Source organism: Podarcis erhardii (genome assembly GCF_964252035.2).
Source record: "Podarcis erhardii genome assembly, chromosome: 1".
NCBI classification, from domain to species: domain Eukaryota; kingdom Metazoa; phylum Chordata; class Lepidosauria; order Squamata; family Lacertidae; genus Podarcis; species Podarcis erhardii.
The window spans coordinates 66,469,936-66,495,613 of record NC_138497.1 but is presented as its reverse complement, the minus strand read 5'-3'; the positions used below and the strand labels follow the sequence as shown (position 1 = coordinate 66,495,613).

General features: G+C 39.1%; 1 protein-coding gene and 1 long non-coding RNA gene across 2 annotated transcripts in view; both read left to right on the top strand.

Annotated features, from left to right (window-relative positions):
- Positions 1 to 1,570: 1,570 nt before the first annotated feature.
- Positions 1,571 to 25,678, top strand: part of CSTF3 (cleavage stimulation factor subunit 3) — a 55,837-nt gene continuing 31,729 nt past the window's right edge. The window contains exons 1-3 of the mRNA XM_081834917.1: positions 1,571 to 1,894; positions 10,091 to 10,192; positions 10,318 to 10,413. Of these exons, the coding sequence (XP_081691043.1) occupies positions 1,865 to 1,894; positions 10,091 to 10,192; positions 10,318 to 10,413 (228 nt within the window). The 5' untranslated portion in view covers positions 1,571 to 1,864. The remainder of the gene's footprint in view (positions 1,895 to 10,090; positions 10,193 to 10,317; positions 10,414 to 25,678) is intronic.
- On the top strand, positions 12,941 to 21,608 carry LOC309327499. Its single transcript, XR_014150553.1, has 4 exons — positions 12,941 to 13,829; positions 14,199 to 16,172; positions 16,238 to 16,318; positions 16,641 to 21,608. It is a non-coding gene; the product is annotated as an uncharacterized lncRNA (long non-coding RNA).

The window sequence follows — 25,678 nt, the reverse complement described above, 5'->3', positions numbered from 1 at the left end:
GAAGCCCCTCCCTATTACAACACTCAAAGAACATTTGGCCCAACCACCAGTCATATAGGAATATGCTTGAGATGAAAGCTTGGTGTTTTCCGCTTTGTTATTTATTGCTATTCTGCTCTTCATTGTTTTTGTTTTTTAAAAAAGCACTTCTAGAGCGAGTAATGATAAAATATAAATAAATGGCATACATATTAACATAAAACAACATGAATATTTAGGCAGATAAATTACAACCTCTCCCTGCCCCACCATCCAATTCAAACCTTACACTTCAGCTAAAGCCTGGGTAATAATCAAGCTTTTGCCTTATACCAAAAGCTCAGTGTTGGTGCCAATCACATTTCAGATAGTTTAAATGTACCACACACCTATCCTGGCACAGATTGAGAACTGCATGGACGCAGAAGGGTGAATGATGTACAGTCCTGTATTTAGAAAACCATGCAGTGCCAGCAGTTACATTTCAGGTAATCCTAAGTATTACTCAAGCTTTATAAGTCTTACAACAAAAGAAATATTGAATGCAAACTTCCAGTCCTCTGTATTTGTCCTTTAGGATTCTCCCCAAGGTATCCCCTTCTCTCACCAGGTCATGACCCTCATAGGGCCTGCTCAGCATCCCTCTTGAATGCTTTTGCCTTCCTGGAATGTGTCTTTGAACCGAGCTCCATTCTAGAAATTGGAAACACAAAATTTCTACGTGCAGGCACACGTGCACACACACACACACCTGTCACCATCACGTACACATCTATTCTGGGATGGAGTTTCAATACCCTGAAACTAGCTGTGTCTGCAAACGTGGCGTGTGTGGGATTCTTAGTCTACTCATTGTAAAGCACTGGAATTCCCGGCGTCCAGGTCTACCCATTAAGCAAGCGAGCGGGGGTGGGAAGAAGAGAGATGTTTGGCAAAGGCTCCCAATTGGTTGAGACTGTGAGAACGGACTGAATTGGCGACTGAGAAAACGGACTGCAGTTCCATTCGGTCAAAGCCAACTCCTGCGCTCAGCGTGCTTTTAACTAAGTCCATGCCTATCGTACCAGGCTCCGGCTTGGGGGCCCCTAAAAAAAAAAAGAAGAGGAGCAACATGGGCGTGGCTGCCCCATAAATAAAAACACATAGCAAACTGAGGTTCTGCCCCCCCCCCCAAAAGAATCCTGGCTACGCCCATGAGGAGGAAGAAGGGCGCAGACCACGCCAGCCAACCACCTCTCGCAAGTACTACATGGCAAGTGTGGAAAACCTTTGGCCAGATGATGAACTACACCTTCCATCAACGCGGGCCGTTGGCCACGCTTCCCGGGGCTGATGGGAGTTGTAGTTCAACAACATCCGGCTCCCCTCCGCCTACGGTATGCCGAGGCGTCAAATAGCGCCAGCGGCTTCCTTCCCCCATGATTAACCATCCTTTCAACTTGTGGGCGTTTTCCTTGCTGCCCCCCTTTATTTTTCGCCTTCGTTCCCAGCATCCTCTTCGCTCAAGTTCTGGTCTGTTTGTTGGCTTAACCCTTCGCGCGCCGCTGTCCCCCGCCCCCTTTATCATACTGTGCCGCGAATTCCTTCCTTCCTTCCTTTTCCCAGCAGCCCTTGCGCCATCGCGCTTTCCCGGTTGGCCCCGCCTCCACCCTTTACTGAGGAAGACTAGAGTTGTGGGGCGGTTGGGCCGCCATTTTGTTCCTCGGAACTAGGCAGGAGCGGCACGCAGGGGGCAATTTGGTGGGCTGCCTGGCCGGCCGGCTAGCTTGCTAGGTGTGCGGGGGTTTGGGGAGGGGGAGGAGGAAAGAGGCGTGGGTCAAGTGCACACATTAAATACCCGAGGCCGCTTCTTCCCACCCCTTTCGGGGGCCTGTTTTAGCCTGCCATGTCTGGAGAAGCTCCCGCCGGCGACCAGGTGAGCGACCAGGGCCCTCCCGAGCTGAGCCAGTCTCACTTGGCGGGGGAGTTGTTTCGAGGGCGGGGGGAATAGGGTTGGGCCTGGTAGGACGACCGAGGCCTGGAAGAGGTGAAAATGGCGATTTTCAGAGTGGTGCGGGGTCGGGCCTGTGTAACGTGCGCGCCTTTGTGCTGCGGCCTCTTCTCAGTTTTCAGCCCTGCTCCCCCAGTTCGTAGAGCCTGTTGAGTTTCAGAATTTAATATTTTCCCATCTTCCAACTCGCCCCAGTGATTTCTCCCCATTCAACTCAGTAGCTGGCTGGAACCATGACCGAAAATGCTTGTTTAGAACCCAGCCCTTTCGAGGTCCCTGTGGCCGGTAAGGGTATTTAAGATTGATATTAATCCTAGTATTAAGGCCTTAATTTAAAGCTGATCCAGTGTGCACTTAGTCGGGAGCAAGCTCCGCTTTGTTCAGCGGCCCTTACGAGAATGTGTATAGCGTTGAGGCTTTAATGTATTTTCCCTCGTGGACTTAATTGCTCGGACGCTTTCCATTCAAATTTCCACGTGTGAGATAATAGGCGAATGCTTACAACTTTCTAGAAGAACGCAGGAAAGCGTTATTTAACGCACTGCGGTTTCATGAAGATGGGTTTAAAGGTTTGTACAGGTTTTGTTTCAGCAAAAAACTGTTGAGTTCTATGTACCCGATTTTGTGTATTCAAAGTAAAGTGGGTGTGGATGTGCTCAAAAGTTGAATGAAACTGCTTTAAAATTTATTTTTAATAAAAGAGTTTAATATTACAGAAATATTATATTATGGTGTGCTTTGTGAAAGAGACTACTTTTGTGTGTGTGGGGGGGGTACCTTTAAGGTTATAATTGTATCCAAGGTAGACATATACTGAAGGCACTAGCCAGAATCCAAACATCACATGCACTGAAGTTGTGAGGCCAGTTTGTGTTTCTTAAAACAGAAGCCGCCTCCCAACTGTGTGGCAAATTACTGTTGAGGTTAGAAACATAATATACGATATAAAACAAATAGAACACAGCTTTTCAAGTGAAGGAGGTTCCACAAGCCCTTTAGCTTATTTTTATTTATTTGGTATTCACATTAAATTTGCAGAACACAAAAAAACCTCTGCTTTTAAAGTTAGGATTGCAGTTAATAATTCCTTCAATACATTTTAAATAACATATGCCACTAGTTTCTGTGGAACCAAGTGGATGCCAAGGATTGCTTCCTGTTGGATTTATTTCTGGTGATCAGATATAAAAGTTTTGTATGTGCATATGGATAGTCCTTCCTGAATGCTTCCTTTTTTGTCAGCTGGGGAAAAACAATCTTTCTCCACCAACTATTCTGCCTGTGAAATTTTGCTTATGTTCCTTCTTGTTAGTAGTGCTCTTTGGTTGGGTTTGGGTACATCAAGGTAATATTGGACATGGCAGGCTAAATTTCACTAACCAGTTTAGTCTCCTATAGGAGGAAGTAAATTATTTTGGCAGAGTGCATGAAACCAGGATGGTAGATGGTACTATAGTTTGCTTTGCTTCTGCGAAGGTGACAGAGTTTCTGGAGAGGCATACCTGCTCTTATATAATACAAACATAAGAAGAACCCTCCTTCTGTTACTTGAAAGTCCATTGCATTTCCCACAGAACATACTGCCTCCAAACTGGAAGGATCCCTGGTTTTCACTTACTGTTGCAACAAATAAAAACAAATCCCAGTATCTTTGGATGCAGTAGTCTGGATGAAGGATTGTTAAAGGGGGGGATTATCTTTTAAGCCCTCCGAACCTCATTTTATCCAACCTGCTGCCTCAGTATTACAAGTTGAGAACTGAAGCTGGAGACATGGCTTAGACTCCTGTATATCCACTGCTGCAGCCTGGATAGCAGAAGGAGCTATGTTGGGATGTCTTCCTGTTGTGCAGTTATTTATTCCAGCCACAGGTTTTTTAAATTTATTTCACTAGCATGGGAGGGGTAGGCCTCGTGATTAAGCAGGGGCAGGAGTGAAGTTGAGTATAACTTGAACATTCTCAAAACCAAGGAATAAATGTGTGCATACACCAAATATTGGAGCACACTGTTGCTTTTGCTTTAAGAGACAGAAGTTGCCAACATAAGTGTTGGAAGACAATTTCAAATCTTGTTGAAGTTCTTTTCTGTAGAGCAGAGCTTTACAAACTTTGCACATTGGTGACACACTTTTTAAACATGCATCATTTTGCAACACAGTAATTCAGTTTTACTAGCAAACCAGAGGTTAAACTAATCCCTTATAAGAGTGTTCGCATAACACACCTACACACTGCAGCCGACACACGTAATTTTTCGTGACAGTTTGGAAAGCTCTGCTGTAAAAATACAGGCAACTGTTTAAAATCCATGGTCATAGTATCACAGGCTTGGGAAACTGAAGTGAAACGGTAGTTGCTAGCAATACCTTTACATGGAAAAGGATTCCAAATGTCTTGGTTGTATTTCAGTTTAGGAAGAACAAAGTTAAGAATAATTATATGAAGATGCATGTCCTACTGAGTCCAGTGGAACTTCCTTGTTAATAAATGTGCAAATGATTTTAGTTTCTGCAGAATTTATAATAAAAAGGAGAACTTATCAGGCTATCTGTCTCAGAACTTGCATGAGTGTGGAATCTGCTTAATATAAACATAAACACTACAGTTTTGTCTAATCCAAAGCAATGTTCACCAGCCAAAAACTGTTTGTGTATGTTGGATAGCATGTTTGCTACACAGGCCTCAGGCTCATAATCTCCATGGTAGGTCTGCCATAAATCAGTGCAATAAGGCAAACATGCACTGGTGTTCCAGCATTGGTATTCTTAGCACTATATGTGGTTTCACATATCACTCTGGGTTGAACGGACCATTGAAATGAAAGTTCTCTATCTAGGCTGGAATTTGGACAGGTATCATTCCCCACCATCTATGGGCTCACATCAAGGGGCATGGCTCCTGACTTCAGACTCAATTTAGTCAGAGTGGATCACTCATGGGAATGCATGGGAGTTTGGGATGCATTCTAGAGTACAGTTCATGTAAGGCAGTGGCAATAGCCCACAGACCTCAATGTTAATTGAGTTTGCATCTTTGACTATTGCCTGAATCCTCTGCAATGTGCATAGGTTCCTTGACAGACAATAAATGAGGAAAGACTTAGGTGAAGATTGCCACTCTGTAACCGAGTGGTTTTCAAACTTTTTAATATGGTCCCACAGGCAAGTGGAAGGAGTATTAGTATACATCACACTTTATCAGTGCTCTGCTCTCCTCCTCCCTGCTTATGACCAGTTCAACAGCACAACATCAGAGGAAAGAAGGAAGGCGGTAAATGGCTCATTCACTGGTTTTCACTGCCATCAAATAAATGTTGTTAATTGATCTTACAGCAAAGCACAGTCATTTTTTACTTCATTCATTCCCACATAAATTTTAAGAATGGTAACACTCGACATAATTTTTGTCACCTGGCTGGGTTTAACATTTTGCATTTTCATCAGCTGTAATACATTTATGACTTGTTTAAAACTCAATTCTTGAGCCTGTGTTTGAATACTATCCGTTCTCTCAACCCAGCAGCAACAGTTAACCAGTCAAGGAAGGTTTCATAATGTGCTTAATTAAGGTAGATTAATGTAAGAACATGCTATTTGTACCATTTCCTTATTGTGTTGTTCCAGACAGCTAATTTCATCAGTCCCAGTATGTGCTGCTCCCATTTCTAAGGAAATGGTGAATTGCATAAAATATCTGAAGCTCAGAAATTACACAAGAAGTTTTATGACTGCATCTTTTTGTTAACTGTATAACTGTCCCTTCTCTACTATATCTTGAATCAGTTGGTTCATTGAAGCTTCATATTTCAAACACACCCACTTCTACTTCTCACATATTCCCCAGTTTGGAAAATGTCTGTGCGTGCATCATTGGTTGCTTAACCTTGTTCTATTTTACTACAGTGTTCATTAACCAGGACGGTAGACAGGGAACTGTCTTTCTTGACTGAGAAGACCAATACAGTAGTGAATGTCCAAGTAGTTTTGCTGTCCTGTAGAATGAATACAAAGGCAGTCCTCCAGCCACACATGTATTGCAATGGGAGGCAGCAGAGTGCAGCTGAGATTGAGAACTCATATCTGTTGATCGCTTTCTTAGGCTTGGAAGGGCAGATAGAGATTTGTTCTTTCATAATAAGAAGTAGCTTACTGCACCTCTTTCAGTGAGATTCTTTTGCTTCATGCTATTCACACTTAAATTATCATAGGGTTGATTGATTTAAATTGTAAAAAAGACCAATTTAAATCATAGATGTAAATTGTTTCTCATTTTTGGTATTCATATATTTCCTGTACAATCATGCATGTTTACTGAATGCTGCAACCATTAAAATGCATTGATTTGTTCTTAGCTTTCTAGGTGCCAGTTAAAGATGGTAGTTCCTAGGGAAAGGTGATAGAAAGTAAATGCTCATGTTCGATAAAGAATAAATATTCATAACTAAAGAACTGAAAAAAATGCAAACTGAAATAGTGGGAGGCATAATAGAGATACAATAGCATGTAGTGGATGATTAAGTTGGGATTCATTATGACAACTCTTGAATTCTAGTACACATAACAACTTGCTATAGTGGGTCCATTAGGAAATCCACAGTTATAAATATACAGTACTTTTAATATAATACAACACTATTAATCTGTTGTTGTTGTTATTATTATAATCTATCTAGCCTCAGTGGACCCCTCCCAGTGCTTTATCTTTTATTCATTTTTAAGGACCTTGAATTTTGTTTTTGATAGTTGGTCATGATTCAGTTTTCAGAGTAAGTGTAGACATATGGGTGTTAAATCAAATTTCTTTTTAGGCAGGTTATTTTTTTAAGCCGCATGTTACAAATAACGTTTAATTAGAATTATTTTAACCACCCTGCACTGTTCAGCTCCACATATCACATGCCTCTCCCCATGAAGTTTGTTATGCCTGTCATCTTTTTTTCTTTCTTACTACAAATCTGAAAATGAAATTCAGGTTCCCTAGTTAGAGAGGGCTGTAATAAGGATTGCATGTTAGATCATGTGTTTTCATTTGTAGCCCATAGGCATGTGAATATAGGAGAGGCCCTGCTTGTAGTCCCACCCTTGACATTACTGCCACTTTCTGTAACAGCTGTATGGTGTCTGTTTGTAGAAGAATTTCAGTGTGAAAGTACCTTATTTTGTGGCTCTGCACAATTGGGATACCCACACAATTATCAGATTACTGTAACGTACTCCAGGTTGGACTGAAAATGGTTTGAAAGCTGCAACTGGTTCAGACCATTGCTGCCACAGTTTTGACTAGTTCAGCCAAGTAGAACAATGTAACGCCAGTCTGCACTGGCTGCCTATATGCCACCAAGCCCTATTCAAGGTGGTTGTGTTATTTGTTCTGGATGGCAGCTAGTGTTGTGCCAATAGACCTCTGCTCAGACAACAGGGCTTCACTTTCCATTGCTGTTCTGTTCAGCCACAGACAGCATTGGGTAACAAACCTTTCCCTTCAACTTGAAGGTTCCCAAGGCAGCTGCAACATTTCATCCTGCCTGGGCTGCAAGATCTACTGGAGATGCCCTTGCTATTCCATGTTGAGTCCTATGGGAGAGGGCCTTTAGAATGAATGCCCTGCCACAAAATTGCAATTGACACCAACTCTGCTTTGTTTTAGATGCTAATTAATACTTTTTTATCCAGGGCTTTGTTAGTGAAGGTGAGTTTAGTGGTGTATTGTGGCAGGAACAGATAAAGTATTACATGCTGTAAATTTAAATTGTTATTTTGTTTAACTTAATGGTTGTCACTGCATGTGTTAGGGATATAATAATAGTTAACAATATAATCTAATTAATAAATGAATACTGTTAGAAATCTTAGCCATAGGACTGTTTGAACTTATGTGAATGAGTCCATATTGATTTTTTGTAGCTGAGTCTCATAAGCTCAGTTCATTGTGACATTGGGATTCTGTTTTATGCCAAAGTTGCATTTATCTTCATTACCTTTGCTGAAGTCAAGTCAGACTGGTTCTTGTAGTAGTTACTATTTTGCAAAGATACCTTTATATAGAATGAGAGAAAACATGCAAAAGAATAGATACACTGTACATTGTACACTGTACATTAACCACTGTACATTAACCTGACGTGCTCTGGTCCATGGGGTCACGAAGAGTCGGACACAACTAAATGACTAAAGAACAACAACATTAACCACTCATGAATTGCATGAGTAAACAACATAGACCCCCATATTTTTGCAGAAATCAATAAATTTAATAAACTGATTATTTCAAGTTTAAGGGTGGTGGTGTTAATTTTTTTTTTTTTTAAGTAAAGTATTAAGTCCCGTTCATGGATTTCTCTACCTGTTCGAATGCTCTACCTGTTTGAACAACCTCGTATAATGTTCTGCTGAATAAAAGCTAAAAGCCAGAGGACTAAATCATGACACAGTCCTGCAAACCAACTATGCTCATACTTACATTATTCTTCTTAGTAGTTTTGCTCATTTGAACCCTTTTGCTTTGAATGGAATGGAATGTGAAAAAGTGGGAGTTGGGAGAAGGCAAGAAGAGCCTGCTAGATTAAGCCAATGGCAGCCCATGATTCTTTTGCTCTCATCTTTTGAGAAAAGGTACTGCCATGTTTTGTAATCCTGCAGACACAGCCTTGTGTTGATTTTATTGCTTTTGAGCAGCTCTTTGTATTTTAGGTAAATAATAATGATGATGGGAAACTGTCAACTACCTCATAGATACTGGACTGCAAGACTGCAGTCCTCTAATACACAATGTAAGATAAATAGGCTCAACTAGAATGTTAGTTTTTCCTTCTTGTTGTGTAGCTCAGCCTTAAGGTTATACCGCATCCACAGTTGCTAGCATTCTTGAGTGTTGCCAAATCTTAGTGCTACTTGATGTATCAGTATACTGCACCCTTTCCAAAGTTAGATTCAACTCAGTCTTTAACTGTCACTATTAGTTTTTCAAAATTCCATATATAGCTAGACAACTATAAATATGCAAAGGTTTGGAGTCTTCCCAAATGACTGAACCTGGCACTTACGCACTGTATAACAGCTAGTGTAGACAAACTCTTCTACTTGCTTCACATTTTAGATTATAAAATAAAATACTAATTTCAAAAAATATCTAGGCATACGAAGAAGGAAGCTTTCTTATTGGTTTAATATGGGTTGCTTGTATGTAGTATCTGAAGTGTTGCATTTTTTTTAAATTTTTTTTTTAGTTACACAATAATGGGCTGCATTCTTTAAAAGAACAGGGAGTTATTACTACAACTAATAAGTCCCGTGTCTTCAAACTTACCTTCCGTCATAGCTTATTCAGAAGATCCTAGATTCATGGGATTGGGAGGAAGTCCAGTCCAGTCACCTTACGCAAGCTCTTTGAAATCAGAATTTATTTATTTATTTATTTATTTGATGATAATTTGTTACTTTATTTATAAGAAGAGCACTCTTAAATCTTTGGAATCCAGTGTCAGGGTGAAAATCTATTGTTATCCTAAATTATTTTGAGGCTATAGAAGGAATTACTGTACCATTAAGAGAGTACTGCCAGGCAGTAAGATGGGCAACAGCTTTATGTAAAGCAGAAAATAATAAAATAGTGTAGAATTGCAGATATTTCATTTAAATTGTATTTTTATTTGTCTTCTTCCTCCTTTCCTCCTCAGTTTGCATTGTAGACCAACAGTTTAAAACTTTTGTTAAAATAATTTTTAACCAGTGATACTCTGTTTTTGTTTTTGTTCGGGAGAAGGGAAGGAGCTATTCAAATGTTTTGTATTCCAAGACTGAATCAAACATGCATGTATTATTCTTGGTACTAATGCAGAAGACTGGTGATGCTTATTACAATAACCCTCAATTTACTCTGTTATTTTAAACCTAACATTTTGAGCCATTTTTTAGATTGCAATGGAGAGCTTTTCTGTGGACTTGAAGTGTGATTCTTGTGCATACTCATCAAAGTACTACTGTGGAAAAACTTGTAGGCTGGCATATATCAATCTAATGATTGCTATGGATATGTGAACATTGATGATATAGCTAGCAGATGGCATTGATTTTATTAACCTATTTATATACCCTTTTAACCAACTACTTTGTGTTTTCTAGGCTGCTGAATATGTCCCAGAAAAAGTAAAGAAAGCTGAAAAGAAACTAGAAGAGAATCCATATGACCTTGACGCTTGGAGCATTCTCATTCGAGAGGCACAGGTTTAGTGACATAGGATTACATTTCCTTATCAATGGGTCCACTCACAGTGATTGGTTCTGAAGTAAATGTCAATACATTTTTACATTATAAATATTGTAAATATTTATTGGTTTTCAATTTTTAGAATCAACCTATAGACAAAGCACGGAAGACCTATGAACGCCTTGTTGCCCAGTTCCCAAGTTCTGGCAGATTCTGGAAACTGTACATTGAAGCTGAGGTTAATATTTTCATTTTCTTTCTTAAACATATAATAGGAATTTAAGTTGGCACTGAAACATAACTTGTTAGGCACATACACAAACTCAGGTAAAGGAGGGATTGAGCATTTCTTAATTCTGTACAACAGATGAAAGGGGGTAATTAAAATTATTTCTAAATATTTGGGTCTCTCTATGATCTGATGATTGTTGCATTATGGACTTGCAACAACATTAAAACCGTTTCAATGGTATTGGAGTGCTTTAGCCTTTTATTTACTTGTCGTGTCAATTTATTGCCTCCTGTGTCATTTATTTAGAGCTCCTTTTTCCCCATAAAAATTAACAAATGGCTTTGTGATTTGTTGGGCTCTAACATTTTTATTATTATTCCTAGGCTGTTTCAGTTTTTGAAATGTTTGCTAGAGGGGGGTTGGAAATGCATATTTTTATTTGAAAATCACTGAATGCGGTAAAACATAAATGTGAATTATGCAAGTCACATTTTCAAGTACCTGTCTAACAAAATATTTCATAACCAAAATGAATAAGCTTTTTATCCTGCTCTGTTAAAAGTGCAAAGGATGAGCTGAAATTATGGATAGTATGCATTCTCAGAAAAACATCTTCATAATAATACTTTATATAAATATGACTTTCCCTGGCATGTGGAGATGCATGTCATAGGTTTTTAACATTATAATAACTATAGTATTTATGTTAAATTAGAGTAAACTTAAATCTTTATCTAAAATGGTAAGTAAAATAAGTTGTTAGGAGTTGAATGCGGCATATAATATTAGTAAGAGAGTCTCAAGTATATAACTATTGTAAGACTGCACAGACTATATGCAGTTGAATGTTAAGTGTGTTAAATGTTAAGAGATTAGTCTCTCAGACCTTAAGCACCCTCTCTGCTAATGCAGGTTCTCAAATGTAAGGCAGCCTTTTTAGAGATGTATTCTCTACACCCTGCCAGCAGCATGTGCTGATCCATACCAGAGGCAGTGGGAATATTGATCAGCCATACTGATGATTAGCTTCTTTTTTTATCTGTGCTGATTTATCCACAGGTAGTATCTGACATGTTTGTTCCACAGATGAAAGATCTGTCCCATGAATGCTACTCTTGTTTTTTCTGTTAACAGAGCAAAAAAGTTGAATGCCACGCTATTTTTCTTGTTTTTATGTGATGTGCTTGGTCATAGCTTTAGGCTGTGGACTTTCCCAGTTCTTCTACTTGTCTTCAGAAGGCTTGAAGAGCTGTTGGTTTGAAAACCCTTGAACCCTGGATTTAAAACTTAATTATAATAGCACAATTGCCTATGTGAATCCAGTAGGCAATATTGTCCTTTCTTAGTGGCCAGTACTCACACATTGTAAACTGTTAGACTTAACCGTGAAGGGAAAAAGTAGATAGGGATTCTGTGCATTGTCAAAGTCTTAATCTTCAGTAATACTATTATAATTTCTTCTGTTGGAACATTCCTGCCCTCTCATCTCCCTGCACACTCCCTGCTCATTTTGTAAATTTGGTTTGATGTGTTGGGGGACAACCCTTCCCATCCACCCACCCTGGAACATTATTAGGAGTAGGCAAGGAGAGGACAAGGGAAGTTTTATTGTGCAGCTAAAAGTCCTTGCACTGGCAGAACTATTTAGTTGGATACTGCCCAACATTGGCAACCCTAGTTGTAGATAATAGTTTATGGTAGAATAAGCTGGAACATTCATCTTTAGCATTTGGACAATATCCAGGATCCTATGGCCTGATTGAACTACCAGGGCCTGTTAGCGGAAATCTGCATAGGGACTTCTGCTAGCAACTCAAGACTTTGACCCTCTCCTTCCCCAACGTGCCACACAACGCCCTTCAAATTGGCTTGGGGGGTGTGACGGGAGGAGAAAAGAGATAGTTTCCTTGGGGAAGAAAAATGCTTCTACTGATAGAATGTTTTAAAATGCACAGCACTGAATTCCTCCCAGTGTGCTATCACTGTCTTCATATGCATTTCAGCTCTCTCCTTCCTACCCCCTGTGGACCCCCCCCCCCCAAATCTCCCTTCAGTGGGCTGAATGCCTTTTAAAAGCAACACCCGTGAGCAATGAGATGGGTAATTTGTATCAGAAAATTTTTAGTTTCCCTAGAGAGCATACTTGTTTTACTTGTATTTAGTAAATAAAGCTAAAACCTTTGAAACTCCCATGCTTCCTTAATATTATATTTGTAATTGGTACATTTCTACTAATGAACCCACAAAACAAAAAATTCTGTCCCATATCACTTCCCATGAGACTTGGGAGACTGGCAATGGAAAAGAAGACAGGACATTTTTTTCATTCTTGGGCCCCTTTGGATGCTCAACCCATGGATACATGTCAGACCAAAGGTACACCCAATAATAATAAAATGTATATTCTGTCTTTTCTTCAGAGGGGAGGCTAGAAAGTACTCACTATGTTTGTACTTGAAAATAGGATTTATAAGCTGTTGGTTTACGTAGTGGATTTTGACTTTACAAGTATTTTGTATGTCCCCAGTTTTCTTGAGCCATTAGTGCCGGCCTCCATATGAATTAAGGTTGTGGAAATCTTCTTTTGACTCCCATGCCTATGACTACAGAAGTATTGTCCAAGCCACTAAAGCATTGTCTTGTCCACTCACTCATAAGCATATAATTACAGAGCAAAATGATAGTTAAGTCTGACAAACTTCTTATCCACAAATATTACCTTGCCCTGGTCCTTTTACTGCCTTAGAATTATCATGGGTTACATGTTAATGAATTAGCATTTTAAAAGAAGTAATGGAATTTGTCAAATTTAGTTCATATGCAGATTGTAAATATCTTTAAATTTTAAGAATATAAGAAATATTGTGTGTCTTATTCTGCTGATTTCGCGCCTCTAACTCCCATACTGTTACTATCTTCCTGTTTATCTTCCTGTGTGACAGTAAGCCTTACTGCTTTTAATGAATCCTTTAAAAATGTCCTTAATCAGTTTTAATTTGAAAAACCCATAGGATATTTTTATTTCAGTACTTGCCAAGCAAAAATCAGCAGATTTCTTGAGATACCTTTTGGCCCAATTACTTCGCTAGTCGCATTAAAAATGGTGATACCCAACAGTATGCAATTGACTTCATGCAGTAGGATATATCCTTCCTCTCCTCCACCTCAGGAGTGCTCCTCCACCCCCTTGTTGACCTCCAAATCTACTCCACAGGGTTAGTAGTCCCATTGCATAAGTGGAAGTTGATTCCACTGGCGAATGGTTCTTGCTGGATGTCACCATGTAAAGGACTGAATTTTGGGCACATTGTTTTCTGCTGTGCCAGTGACACTAGAAGGATTATGTTAAAAGTTATGCGATGTGTCAATTCCGAAATGAAAAATACACTCTGGGTTTATTTAGTCCTACCTATGGGACACAGGTGGCGCTGTGGGTTAAACCACAGAGCCTAGGACTTGCTGATCAGAAGGTCAGCGGTTCGAATCCCCGTGACGGGGTGAGCTCCCGTTGCTCGGTCCCAGCTCCTGCCAACCTAGCAGTTCGAAAGCACGTCAAAGTGCAAGTAGATAAATAGGTACCGCTCCGGCGGGAAGGTAAACGGTGTTTCCGTGCGCTGTTCTGGTTTGCCAGAAGTGGCTTAGTCATGCTGGCCACATGACCCGGAAGCTGTCTGTGGACAAACGCCGGCTCCCTCGGCCTATAGAGCGAGATGAGCGCCGCAACCCCAGAGTTGGTCACGACTGGATCTAATGGTCAGGGGTCCCTTTACCTTTACCTTTATGTCACTCAGTGGTTATAAGTAGTATTAGGATGTATGTAGGAAATAGGCACTGGCTTTGTCCCCTAAAGCTTTATATTACTACTCGTGGTATCACTTACTGTTGGAAAAATTGCTTTTAATATTCTGATTTTCTAACATTATGAAAAGAAATAATTAATTTCTTCTAAGTCAACTCCAAAACATTGCACACAAACAAAATTTTTGTTTGTCATTCTGCCTTTGTCTTTTCAGGAAATAGGTACATGGCATTCCCTTTTCTGTCACTACTGCTTGATATTCTTCCTATGTGTATTTAACAGATTTTGCATCTATGAAAAGTTGTGTGTGTGAGTTGAGGAGTGATGATGTATTTGATTGGGAAGGAACATGAATATTGGGCTGTGCCAATCTCCGTCCAATTAAAAATTGGTTGTTTGACACCAAGGTAGTTAAAATGTGTTCCTGCATAACCAGGGATACTTTGTGCCAGCTTGAAGGTAGATAGAGACTATAACTTTCAAGGCTACTGCTATGGGACAAATGATATGGGAACATCTAGCTCCATCTGTGTCTATTGTTGTCCATGAAGCAGCATCGGCTAGGTATAGAGAGAATCCAGGACAGAGCTAGCCCTGGAAGATTCCTCTTCTCCCATCTTACCCTGTTTTGCCTGGATTGTGTCCCAGCAATGCTTACCTCGGTGCATTACCTGTTGCCTAGCAATCCTTTGCTTCTAAAATGTAGTAAGGTGTTTGTATTGCTCCTATACTCATTCAAACATAAGAGTCTTTACTTCCACCTCTTCATCCAGAAAATACCCTTCCTTACAGTCTTTTTGTTGCCATATTTTATTCTCTTGCCACATCATCTTGCACATCATAGTGCAAGGTACAGATACATTTTTATTGCAGCCTTATTTATCTTCATCCCATGTTTGATCATCCTTCTTTGTGGTTTCTTAACATTCACTCACCTGGATTCTGCATCTTCACAGAGCGAGGCATAATACTGTATTGGTTAGCTGATCAGTGTTCAGGATACTGTGTCAGGGAATAGATTGGAGGAAATAGAACAGGAGCCCAGATTATTCATCTGGTCTTTCTCAGTAGTGAGCATGTGGATGGTGCTGGGCTAGAAGACAGAATAAGTTTTGAATGCTAGTGAATCTGAAAATCTGAGCATCAGCTCTTATGAAAACGCCATGCATATGGATACAATTATGCAGTAATATGCTTTTATAACGTACAAAGTTGTACAGAGGCTTAGCTATGGAAAAAGTTATGGCACAAGGATGGTGATACAATTTAACTTGAGAATATCTAACATGAACAGCTAAGTGAACATGATAAAAATTAATGATTGCTGCCAAACTCTACAAATAGTACTATGCCACAGCTAAAGAAACACAGAACCTTGGTGAATCCTCATGGCACATACCAATGACTAGATCTGAGCTTTCTCTTCTTACCTCTTCTGATATCCTGGGCCATTTTTGGTAAGTTTAATTAAACAGCTTCCCATCCAATAGCTATACTGTTACCTACCTCACAGGGTTGTTGTGAGGCTTAATTAAATGTTTTAGGTCCAATAATAGTGTGGAAATGTTACAAAGTACTATTCTGGGAATGTACTACACAAGGGACAACAACAACATAAATCGACAAAATATATCCCTTTGATTTAATTTTCCAGAACGAGCAGTTAAGTGGCAAAGGCTACAATTCAAAACACACCTACTAGATAAATTTGTTTTCTGCTATGTGAATGAACTGTAAGCTTTCTAAAGCCATAAGGAAGAGATTTGCCCTGAAATTTGGCTGCTTCTTAGTTTAAACAAAGGATAGCAACCCTGCGGGCCTACAGATGTTATGTTAAATTTGCATCATCCCTGAAGGTTGGCCATGTTGGCTGTGGCTGTTGACAGTTGGATGCTGCAACACCTGGAGGGCCACATATTCCCCACCCCTAGTCTACGCAAACCACATTGTGCTAGATGTTGATCTTGTGGAGAACTGTAGTTAAAAGTGGAAGTTTCAGGTGTCCTTGCAGCCATGAAGGAAAGAGAGCAGGCAGTTCCTTGATCTGTTGACATAGTGGGGAACCATGGCTTCTGTTAACTGGGCCTGAGAGACTTCCTTCCAAATACAGTGGTGCCTTGCAAGACGAAATTAATCCGTTCTGTGAGGCTCTTCGTATAGCGGTTTTTTCGTCTTGCGAAGCAAGCCCATTGACAGCTTAGCGGATTAGCGCTATTAGCGGCTTTTAGCGATCAGCTGTTAAGCGGCTTATCAGCGGATCAGCTGATAAGCGGCTTAGCGGCTTAGGAAAAGGGGGGGAACCCGCAGGAACTCGCAAGACATTTTCGTCTTGCGAAGCAAGCCCATAGGGAAATTCGTTTTGCGAAGCGCCTCCAAAACGGAAAACCCTTTTGTCTAGCGGGTTTTCCGTCTTGCGGGGCACCACTGTAGACAGAATTCAGTCGTGTGTTAAAGTTTAACAATTTTGATACTTAGAACTTCATGTTATCAAACACCATAAATAAAATAATAGAAAATAGGGAATTTACATTTTCATTCTCGAACAATGTCCCACACCACTGCAGTTTGTATTTTTAAAAAATCTAGCTTCATAATAATATGCTTGAGTGTTCCAGTATAGTACAGTTGTAGATAACTAAGAAGTAAGTTTTACTTAGGAATTTTAATCCTATTGCTGTAGCTGTATACAGGACCCAGAATGAGTTACAAATTATCAAATAATAAGCAACTTAGAATAAAAACAAAAAAGGAGCTAAGACCAAAACCCTAAACCAATTTTAAAAAATGTCTAAAAACATTCCTCAAGTCAAAACACATAGTTTTTTATGTGTACTTTATTATTTTTAAAATAACATTTCACAAAAGATTAACACAACATTCATTAAAAACAACTTTAATACATTATTATACATTCAAAGAAGGGGATGGGGAAGGAAAGTGGAAACATGGGCTTCAACATGACCCACTAGGCTGTGTACTTCATGCAGACAATTCCATATACGAGTCCAAAATTTTGACAGTTGCCTGTTGAAGGTCACTTTTTCACACACTGAAAGAATTGAGAAAACAGACTATTTATAGTTAAAATTCATGATCTCTCCACCACTGCCCAGCCCCCCACAACAAAACAAAACCAACCGGGATAAAGAGGTTTCCACACTTTTCCTTAAAAACATGTCAGGAAAGCTGCTCAGTGTTAAGAAGCAGACTGTAGACTACGAAGGCTTATGAGGGAACAAATTCTCAGGGTCTTGTTTTCACATTGAAGTGGGATCATTGAGCTGCTTTTCATTAAACTAATGCTAAGCAAGCATTAAGTAACAATGCAGTGTGTAATCCCCCCTCCAATTTGTCAAAGATTCATAAACAAAGCTCTTAAGCTCCAAAAACTTAATATAAAATTTGATATGAAAATCAGCTTTTTTCTTTTTAAAAACTGGTATTGGAAATTTGAATTTCCATTATATTTGAGAGTGTAACTAACTAACGTGTTGGCTTTGTTGCACTTTAGCATAGACTAAGAAGGATTTTTTCAAAAGGTATAGAGGCCACAGAAAATGTAGGATTTCAGGATTATACATCTTTTTCTTATAGGATTTTAAAATCTATTTTGATACAAACATTCTGAGAAAGACATATTTAGAAATATATGGTTGAAAATATAATTGTTTGAGAATGTGCTTGGAGTTCTTTAATGTGAAATACCTACATATTGCTAAAATTTCCTCTGAAATTAGTCTGATGCTATTGCTACAGTTATGTAATACCCTACTACGGTAATTTTTTTACAAAGTTGCATGTGGTTTTCTGTAAAGCAATTGTTTATACTAGACTTTGAAACACCTCATGAATCTCGTACCTTTTAAAAAAATGTACTTGTATACTGCTCCTTACCTGTTAATAAATATTAATTTCTATATGCTTGTTGTAGCTTTGCATCAGAAATCAGATGCAATTGTGTCTGTGATTTTTGGCCCATCATTTATTGTAGTACGAGTGTAACAGTCAATGGAATTACCAGCAACTTAAACACAGAAGATGTTACTTTCTTGCCTTTGAAACACACTACAAAGCTGGGATTTCCCACGTATGTCATGAGTTTATATAATAAGCAATTCCAATAACCTGGTATACAAGGCAAAAAGAAGTTAGGATTTGAAATACGAGCTTTCTAGTATAGTGGCTGTACATGGTTTTTAAAAATCATCATTCTTTCTCTTGTGTGTGCTCACATACACTTGTATTTCCCCCCTAAATATTAGATTTTTGTAGGTAATGCAAGAGACTTATTCCTAAAGTCATTCGGGAACATTGGTCATAAACAAGGCAAAACAATTATTTTCAATTATTTTTGGAGTACAGAATCATATTGAGTGACATCCAACCCCAGCTTGGGTCAGGAAAGCGCTCTTCATCTCTCCTCCCTGCAGTCCTTAGTGTGCTTCCAAAATCTGCTCTGGAAGTTTGGGAGACCCTCTGAAGCAGATGTTTTTGGGAGTAATGGGCAGTTGCAGGAAGGTGGAAAGGGAAGCAAACAGGCTGACACAATAAGATGTCACATATATAATTCTTCTGGGTATCACCCATGGTAGAATTATTTTCACCAAGTACAAGAATGGCATGGTTTCCTTTTTGCTTATCATGGCTTATCATTTTGTTTCTTTTGTTTTGTCGGCTGTTGAATAACAAAGAGTTTTCAGATGTCAAAGAAAAAACAAATTAAAAACTTACGATACAATAAAATAAAATTAGAAGCTTCTCCCCAGCCCCCTTCTCTAGGTATTTAAACTTGGAACAAAAATACTTGCAGAGGAGTCATATGATTTGCTAAAGGAGGCTGCTATTCAGTTTCTTCTTCCTGAGCTATTTCAGAAGCCTAAGGCTGTTATTGAAGAACTTAGCTGCTAAATGTAATGTAAAATGTAATGTAAGCATGCTTGTGTGTGTCTCCATACAGTCTGCAAAGCACACTAAGGCTTATTTTCAGAATTTATGGTATTAAGTACACAATCTTAGTTCAGGAGCCTGCATTCTGTGTCATGTGTTAAATAACTAGAAAATATTTGGGAGGGGGTCAAGTTCTTTGGCTGCAGAAATGCAAAAAGTTCTATTTGCTATACGCAGGATTGTGTACTTTATACCCTGCATGTAATAGTCAGATTCTGTTGAGGTAACAAGTTTTACTACATATACAAGCTGAAATTACACACATTCACATTTTGCATAATTATTCAAGCTAGTCATGAGGAGGCAAAGGATCTGTGGAGTACAACACATTGTTCACTGGAAATCATACTTTGCCCTGGTCCAGCTTCTGAGATGTCACTAAGCATGTTCACATATTTTCAATATGCAGGGGTTAGAATCTTTAGAAGTGGTGGTGGTAGGAATGGAGGTATAGGAAAAATGGTCAAAATGCTAAATTTGGGACTTGCACACAGCTATGGAATGGACACAGTCCAGAAATACTTTTACTGGGGAGTATAATTGCATTTCATTTTCATGTTCTAAGCTTTAGGTTATGCCTTAAGTTCTCAAGTGCTGTTCATGGGTTAAGTAGTGGACTCAATTTAGTAGTGGACTCAATTTAACCATGCTGCTGCATCCAGTTCTCCTATCTCTGGCCTAGACCATGTTTCTCAGCTTTGCTTGATTGCAGCTTCAACCCTTACATAAACTAGAGGTCTGGCGGTCCTTTTCATGAGTTGCTAACCTCTAAACTTGGTTACTGTAGTGTGGTGTAACTCTTGAAAAGCAGCTTGGAAACTTAGCTGGTTCAGAATATGCTAACTTTGCTTTAGTATGGAACTGCCTATAATCCAGGTACTTCCCTGTCTGAGTTATAGGGTTGCCAGTCTGTTGCCATGATCAGTTCAATGTGCTGGCCCTTAAATAGTCATATGAAGATACTTAGGGGAGTGTCTTCTTCCATTGATTCCATTTGCAGTGAATTTAGAATTAAGATCGAGTGAAAAAGCATGATGGCAAAGCTATCCTCCGAATGTTTTCTTTAAAGAGAGAGTTCCATTATAAAAGGAAGACTTAAACAAGCTTAAAAGGGCAACGGAGGAGAGTTAAGATCTGCAAAATAAATGGGTGGACATAGAAAAAATGTTTTCCTAATGCTGTATCATTGGCCATACGATAGAGATGAGATGAATTCATATGTAACTAGCAGGTTCATGCATATTTAGAGATATGTTCCTTCTAGGTTAAAGGAAAATATACCTTGGAAACAATGAGACCATTGTTGTGAGCTCCTGTTTGGCCAAAGATGAAGCAAAATGCATAACTAATTAAAAACTTTAAACCCAAGTAATTAACTGCCTTCTCCTGAGATCTTGCAACATGCTCCCTTGCAAGAAAAAATACAATAGGTGCTACTGCAAGTAAGTAGTTGTAATTTTAAAAGATTGCCACGACAGACTGTTAAATTTGTACCCCCAGTTTGAGGGAAATCGTTTACAGTATATGAGATTGGACAATTGTGTTTCGTGCTGTTATTTAACATTCTTGCAAATGGTTATACCCATCATAACAAATTACCTTTATTAAGGTAATGCATGTTCACTCTGTGCAAATCTTTCAGCTTAGAATATGTGTGTGTGATAGTTTTGTAGCAATAAGTCATTTTGCCATAGTGTAGGAGATTCTGGGATGGACTGTTGGCCCATTATTATTGTATCCTGTGTGTTTCCCAGAAACATCTAGCTGGCCAATATTCAAAATTAAATATTTGAGTCCTTGGTCTGATCCAGCAAGGTAATTATTGCACAATTCATTTTTGGAAAATAATGGTTATGCTATGAGGCAATTGGTAATGTGTTCTAATATTGGGTAGCCAAATGTTACAGCCAGCCAGCCCTTTTATCCTTCCCCTTTCCAGGATGTTCTAACATTATAATATTCCCTAGCCTTCTCTAGGATTTCCTAAAAGTATTGGAAAAAGTATGGATCTGGGCAACTGGGTTGAATCCCAGCATTTCATGAGCCAAGTTCTGCTTGTGCAAGTGCACTTCCCCGCCTTTCCTCCCCACCCTCAAATCTGCTCTGGAGGCTCACAACCTTCCAGAGCACATATTGGAGGTATACATGGGTAAGGAATGGAAGTTCTAACATACCTTTTAATGATAAACCTTTGAAAGACTTAATTGCTTGTTTGTTTGTTTGTTTGTTTGTGTGTTTGTTTGTTTTACTGTTCCAGTGCCCTTTTACATTCACAAAATGCACGTCTTGTCATGAAATACCAGTTAGAGCATAATTAAATTTCTTCCTTTCCTCCATATGTATTTTTGATTGTGTATGCCTTATTTAGCTGTACGAAGTATACTTACTGTTGTGAATACGACTGAACTCTCCTTTCACAAAAATACAGAATAAAGAGGCATTTTTAAAAGAACAATTATTATTTTCTGTATCCACTCTTTTCACAGTAGTTCTTCATTGGCTTGAAATGAATCTGTCTTCTAATCAAAACCCTCCCCTAATCCAAAAAATCTTCCCTTCATTAATACATATTTGCTCCATATGCCAGCTATTCTATAGACCCACACAATTCACTTTGTATGCCACAAGTGGAAATAGTCCACAACACGAAAGGGATGCTGTTAACCCAAACAATGAAGCAAACCATAGAAAACAACCACACGTGTCTGTAATTACTTCCATAGGGAAATTTATGTGAGAAGATGACCCCCCACCCAACCGAATATTTCTGAAAACAAATACCCTGTCATTGGACTCCAATATCTTTGCAATAAATTTTGCTACTAAAGGTAGAGAGCTAAAAGCTAATAGCTAATAATATAATATTCAGTATTGGAGACCAACTCTTATGAGCTAAGCATATCTGGCATAATACCTAGTTAAAGGATAGGGCTGAAATTATAACTCATTTTTAATTTCACCTTTTGCACTGCTACTTCTTACATGTATGATACCTAAACACTTAAATGAGAAGTGGCCTATTGGCTTTTCATTTAAACTTGCAGAGCTTTAAAAGCAATGTGAAAATGAAATTTGAAAAGCTCTTCAGTTGTACGTGGGGAAGAGAAACTAAACTTCCTTTTTCGTACACTTCGTTCTTAAGTGGCCTTTCATTTGGGCTCCAGCTTGCTTCATTTTATCCAGTGTCTTCAGATTGCCTGTGTCCAAGAGAGGAGCAAATGAAATTTCTCATCTTCCCATGCCACACAATTCATTTAGGGGCTTATAGCTGCACTAAGTATAGATACAGTCATACCTTGGGTTACGAACGCTGCGAATTGCGCATTTCCGGGTTGCGGACCGTGCCGAACCCGGAAGTACCGGAACGGGTTACTTCCGGGTTTCGGCACATGCGCAGAAGCACCGAATCGCATCATGTGCGTGCACAGACACAGCGCTTCAGGCTGCGAACGCTGTGGGTTGCGAACGTGCCTCCAGCACGGCTCAAATTCGCAACGAGGTATGACTAGTGGCTTGTGAGTTTTGTTTACATAAACTATTTGTAAATAATTTGTCATTCGTAATTTTTTCTCTCCTGGCTCATCAGCTTAGACTTTGCTCCAAGCACTTTGCCTTGGGCTGCTAGACCTGAACCTTAACACTTGATGGCTACGTAAGCATGGAGGGTTTTTTCTGGGGGGAAAGGAGTTCTGGAGAGAAGAAATGGGAAAAGGTGTCATTTTTTCCCTATTCTTCCTTTAATCTCATAGCATATATTCCATCAAGCCTCATTTTCTTCTAGGATACTCAATATTAGCTGTATGGGTTCAAGGAGATTCATTTCTTCTTCCCTCCGATTTCCTTTCCTCCCTCCCCCCCCCGGCCTTCTCTCAGTTGATGACTAAACCATATACTGGCTCCATTAAATCATTTTGTTTTTATTTGTAGGCTTGGCTGCTATCAACATCTGTCATAGAACCTCAGAGGTGCTAGTCAGACCAGTGTGTGTGTGTGTGCGCGTGCGTGCGTGCATATTTTTATCTGTGTGTGTGTGTATGCACATGTAGAGAGTCCATGTAGCACCTTGTCCAGAGTATTTTCAAAATCTGAAAATAGGCTCCAAATAAATTACTGCAGATAAAGGTTGATGAGAGTGTGTGTGCATATATTTTCAGAAAAAGCTCTTGTCAGGAATGACTTTAATACCAAAGTAGTTCTTTGTTCAAATCCTTATTTTTTCTTTGTCAACCACCATCGCAATTATTAGTGTTCTAAACTTCATATATGTAATCAAAAGAATTGAATCCTTTTAACCACTTTCTAAAACAAGTTCCTTGTGTGGCATGGCTGGAAAGAGACTTCAAATATATTCATTTTTACATAAAATACAAAATCAAAAATAAACTAAATAAGAAATTAGTTGGTCCAGATTTAGAAACAGTGATCTGTGTTGGAGACATCAACCTTGTTTGGCCTGTGGCCACATTTGTATTTTTGAGCAAACGCCATAGGCACCCCTCTCTCCGGTTACTTCACACTCCTTTCCCTTGATCAGTTGTCCCCCCACCCCCAGAAGTCAGTGAAAATGGCAACTTGAACGCACACTTTGCTTTTTCAGGAGATCTTTGTAAAAGTCCAGTGGAATTAATTTGAGCTTTGAAAAGCTCTTCTCATTATTTGAACTTACTACTTACTTTTTAAAAGAAGAAGGTAACTCTTAAGAGACTTGCAAAAAATAAAACAGCATGAAAACAGTATAAAATTCAAACAGTAAAAGCCGAATATTATATTTACAGTGGTACCTTAAGTTACAAATGCCTCAGGTTACAAACGCTTCAGGTTACAAACTCCAGTAACCTGGAAGAGTTACCTTGAGTTGAGAATGGAAATTGTGTGCCGGCGGCGCAGCAGCAGCAAGAGGCCCCATTAGTGAAAGTATGCCTCTAGTTTCGAACAGTTTCAGGTTAAGAACGGACCTCCGGAATGAATTAAGTTCGTAACTAGAAGTACCACTGTATAAGAGAGTAGGACTAACATATCTCACACAGAAAAGGCGACATATAATCAAAACCAAAGGCCTGACAAGAAATAACCCTCTCCTCCGTCACCTAAAGATACATAATGATGGCACCAGGCATAGCTCCTTGGGGAAAGCAGCCCATAAGGGGAGAACCATCACTGGAAAGGCCTGCTCTTGTTTTTACACCTCCTGCACCTTCCTTGGAGTGGGTATATGAAGAAGGACCAAGGGTATGGGTTGGTTTATGTTGCAAAGAGTCAGTCCTTGGAGTATTGGGATCCTGAGACACAAAAAGTCTGTAGGTCACAGCCAGCACCTTGAATTTAGCCTGGAAATTAATTGGAAGTCAGTGTAGTTTGCCAGAATTGGAGCTGAAAGAGAAATGGGAGAGAAAGTAACCCTTCTAATGTCTTGTCAGCCTGTTTCTAATCAATTCTTTAGTTTCTCTCCCTGCTTCCTCAATATTACATTAAGAACTATTGTGACCATAGAGTATTCTGTTTTTTACTCTTTGCTACAAAAATTCTCCCTGTATACTTTTCTGCATTCCACATGAGCATAATCTTGGCCACATCTTCTCCCAACACAAACATTTGCATTTCATATAAATACATATTATACATTTTCTAAATTGCTTATCTATCTCTTGTCTCACTTCTTGTAGAAAAAAGTGCCTGCTACATCTTTCTCCTGATTTCCTTTGGAATTTCAACTCTTCCAGTTTTTTAAAGCTCTGAGCCAGTCAGGTTTCTTTCTTTTTCTAGCTGCCTTCCCATCAATTTCTGCTTGTATATTTGAATTTACAACATTTTCTCTAACATGAAAAAAAATTCTTTTGGGTATCATGTCAGTTGTCTTTACAACCCCATCCATTCAATGATAATATTAAAAAAATTCCCTGAGGAAGGTTTGTGTGTTGCCTTTAAAATCTCTGGTTAATCTGGAGTAAATCTATCAAATATTAAAACCATCTGGGATACTTGACTCCACGTTGTCCACAGACTTTTTGAAGAGCATTCAAGGGTGGACCAAGATTGGCTCATGAGATTGGAGGTTTCCCCCACCCCTGTTCTGTACATTTGGTCATTTTAATGCTTTCCATCAGTTTGCCCCAGAGTGACCAACATTAAGCTAAGTGGTCTATAATTCTTCCTTGTCCTTGCTTTTTCTTTTTCTTTTTCTCTTTTTAAAAAAGATGTTTATTGTTAGTATTGCTAATAATTGGTCTCCGTATTTGAGGACTAGAAACTGCTCAATCTTGGCAGCAATTAATTTTGGTTAGATGATCAGCAATTCCACATTTGGATTCTTTTACGAATTCTTGGGTTGATAATTTTTTGTTTTTTAAATAGGGCATAGAACTTCATTTCTTGCCATCACATTCCTCAGTTCTTTAGACAAACAGCTATCTGCCCGACATGTTCTGTAGCGAAAGTAGATGCAAATAATTCAGTTTCTCTGCAGTCGTCTTTTCCTCCTTTAGTACACGCTTGGCCCACACATTTCTTCAGCCCTCTTATCGCAGC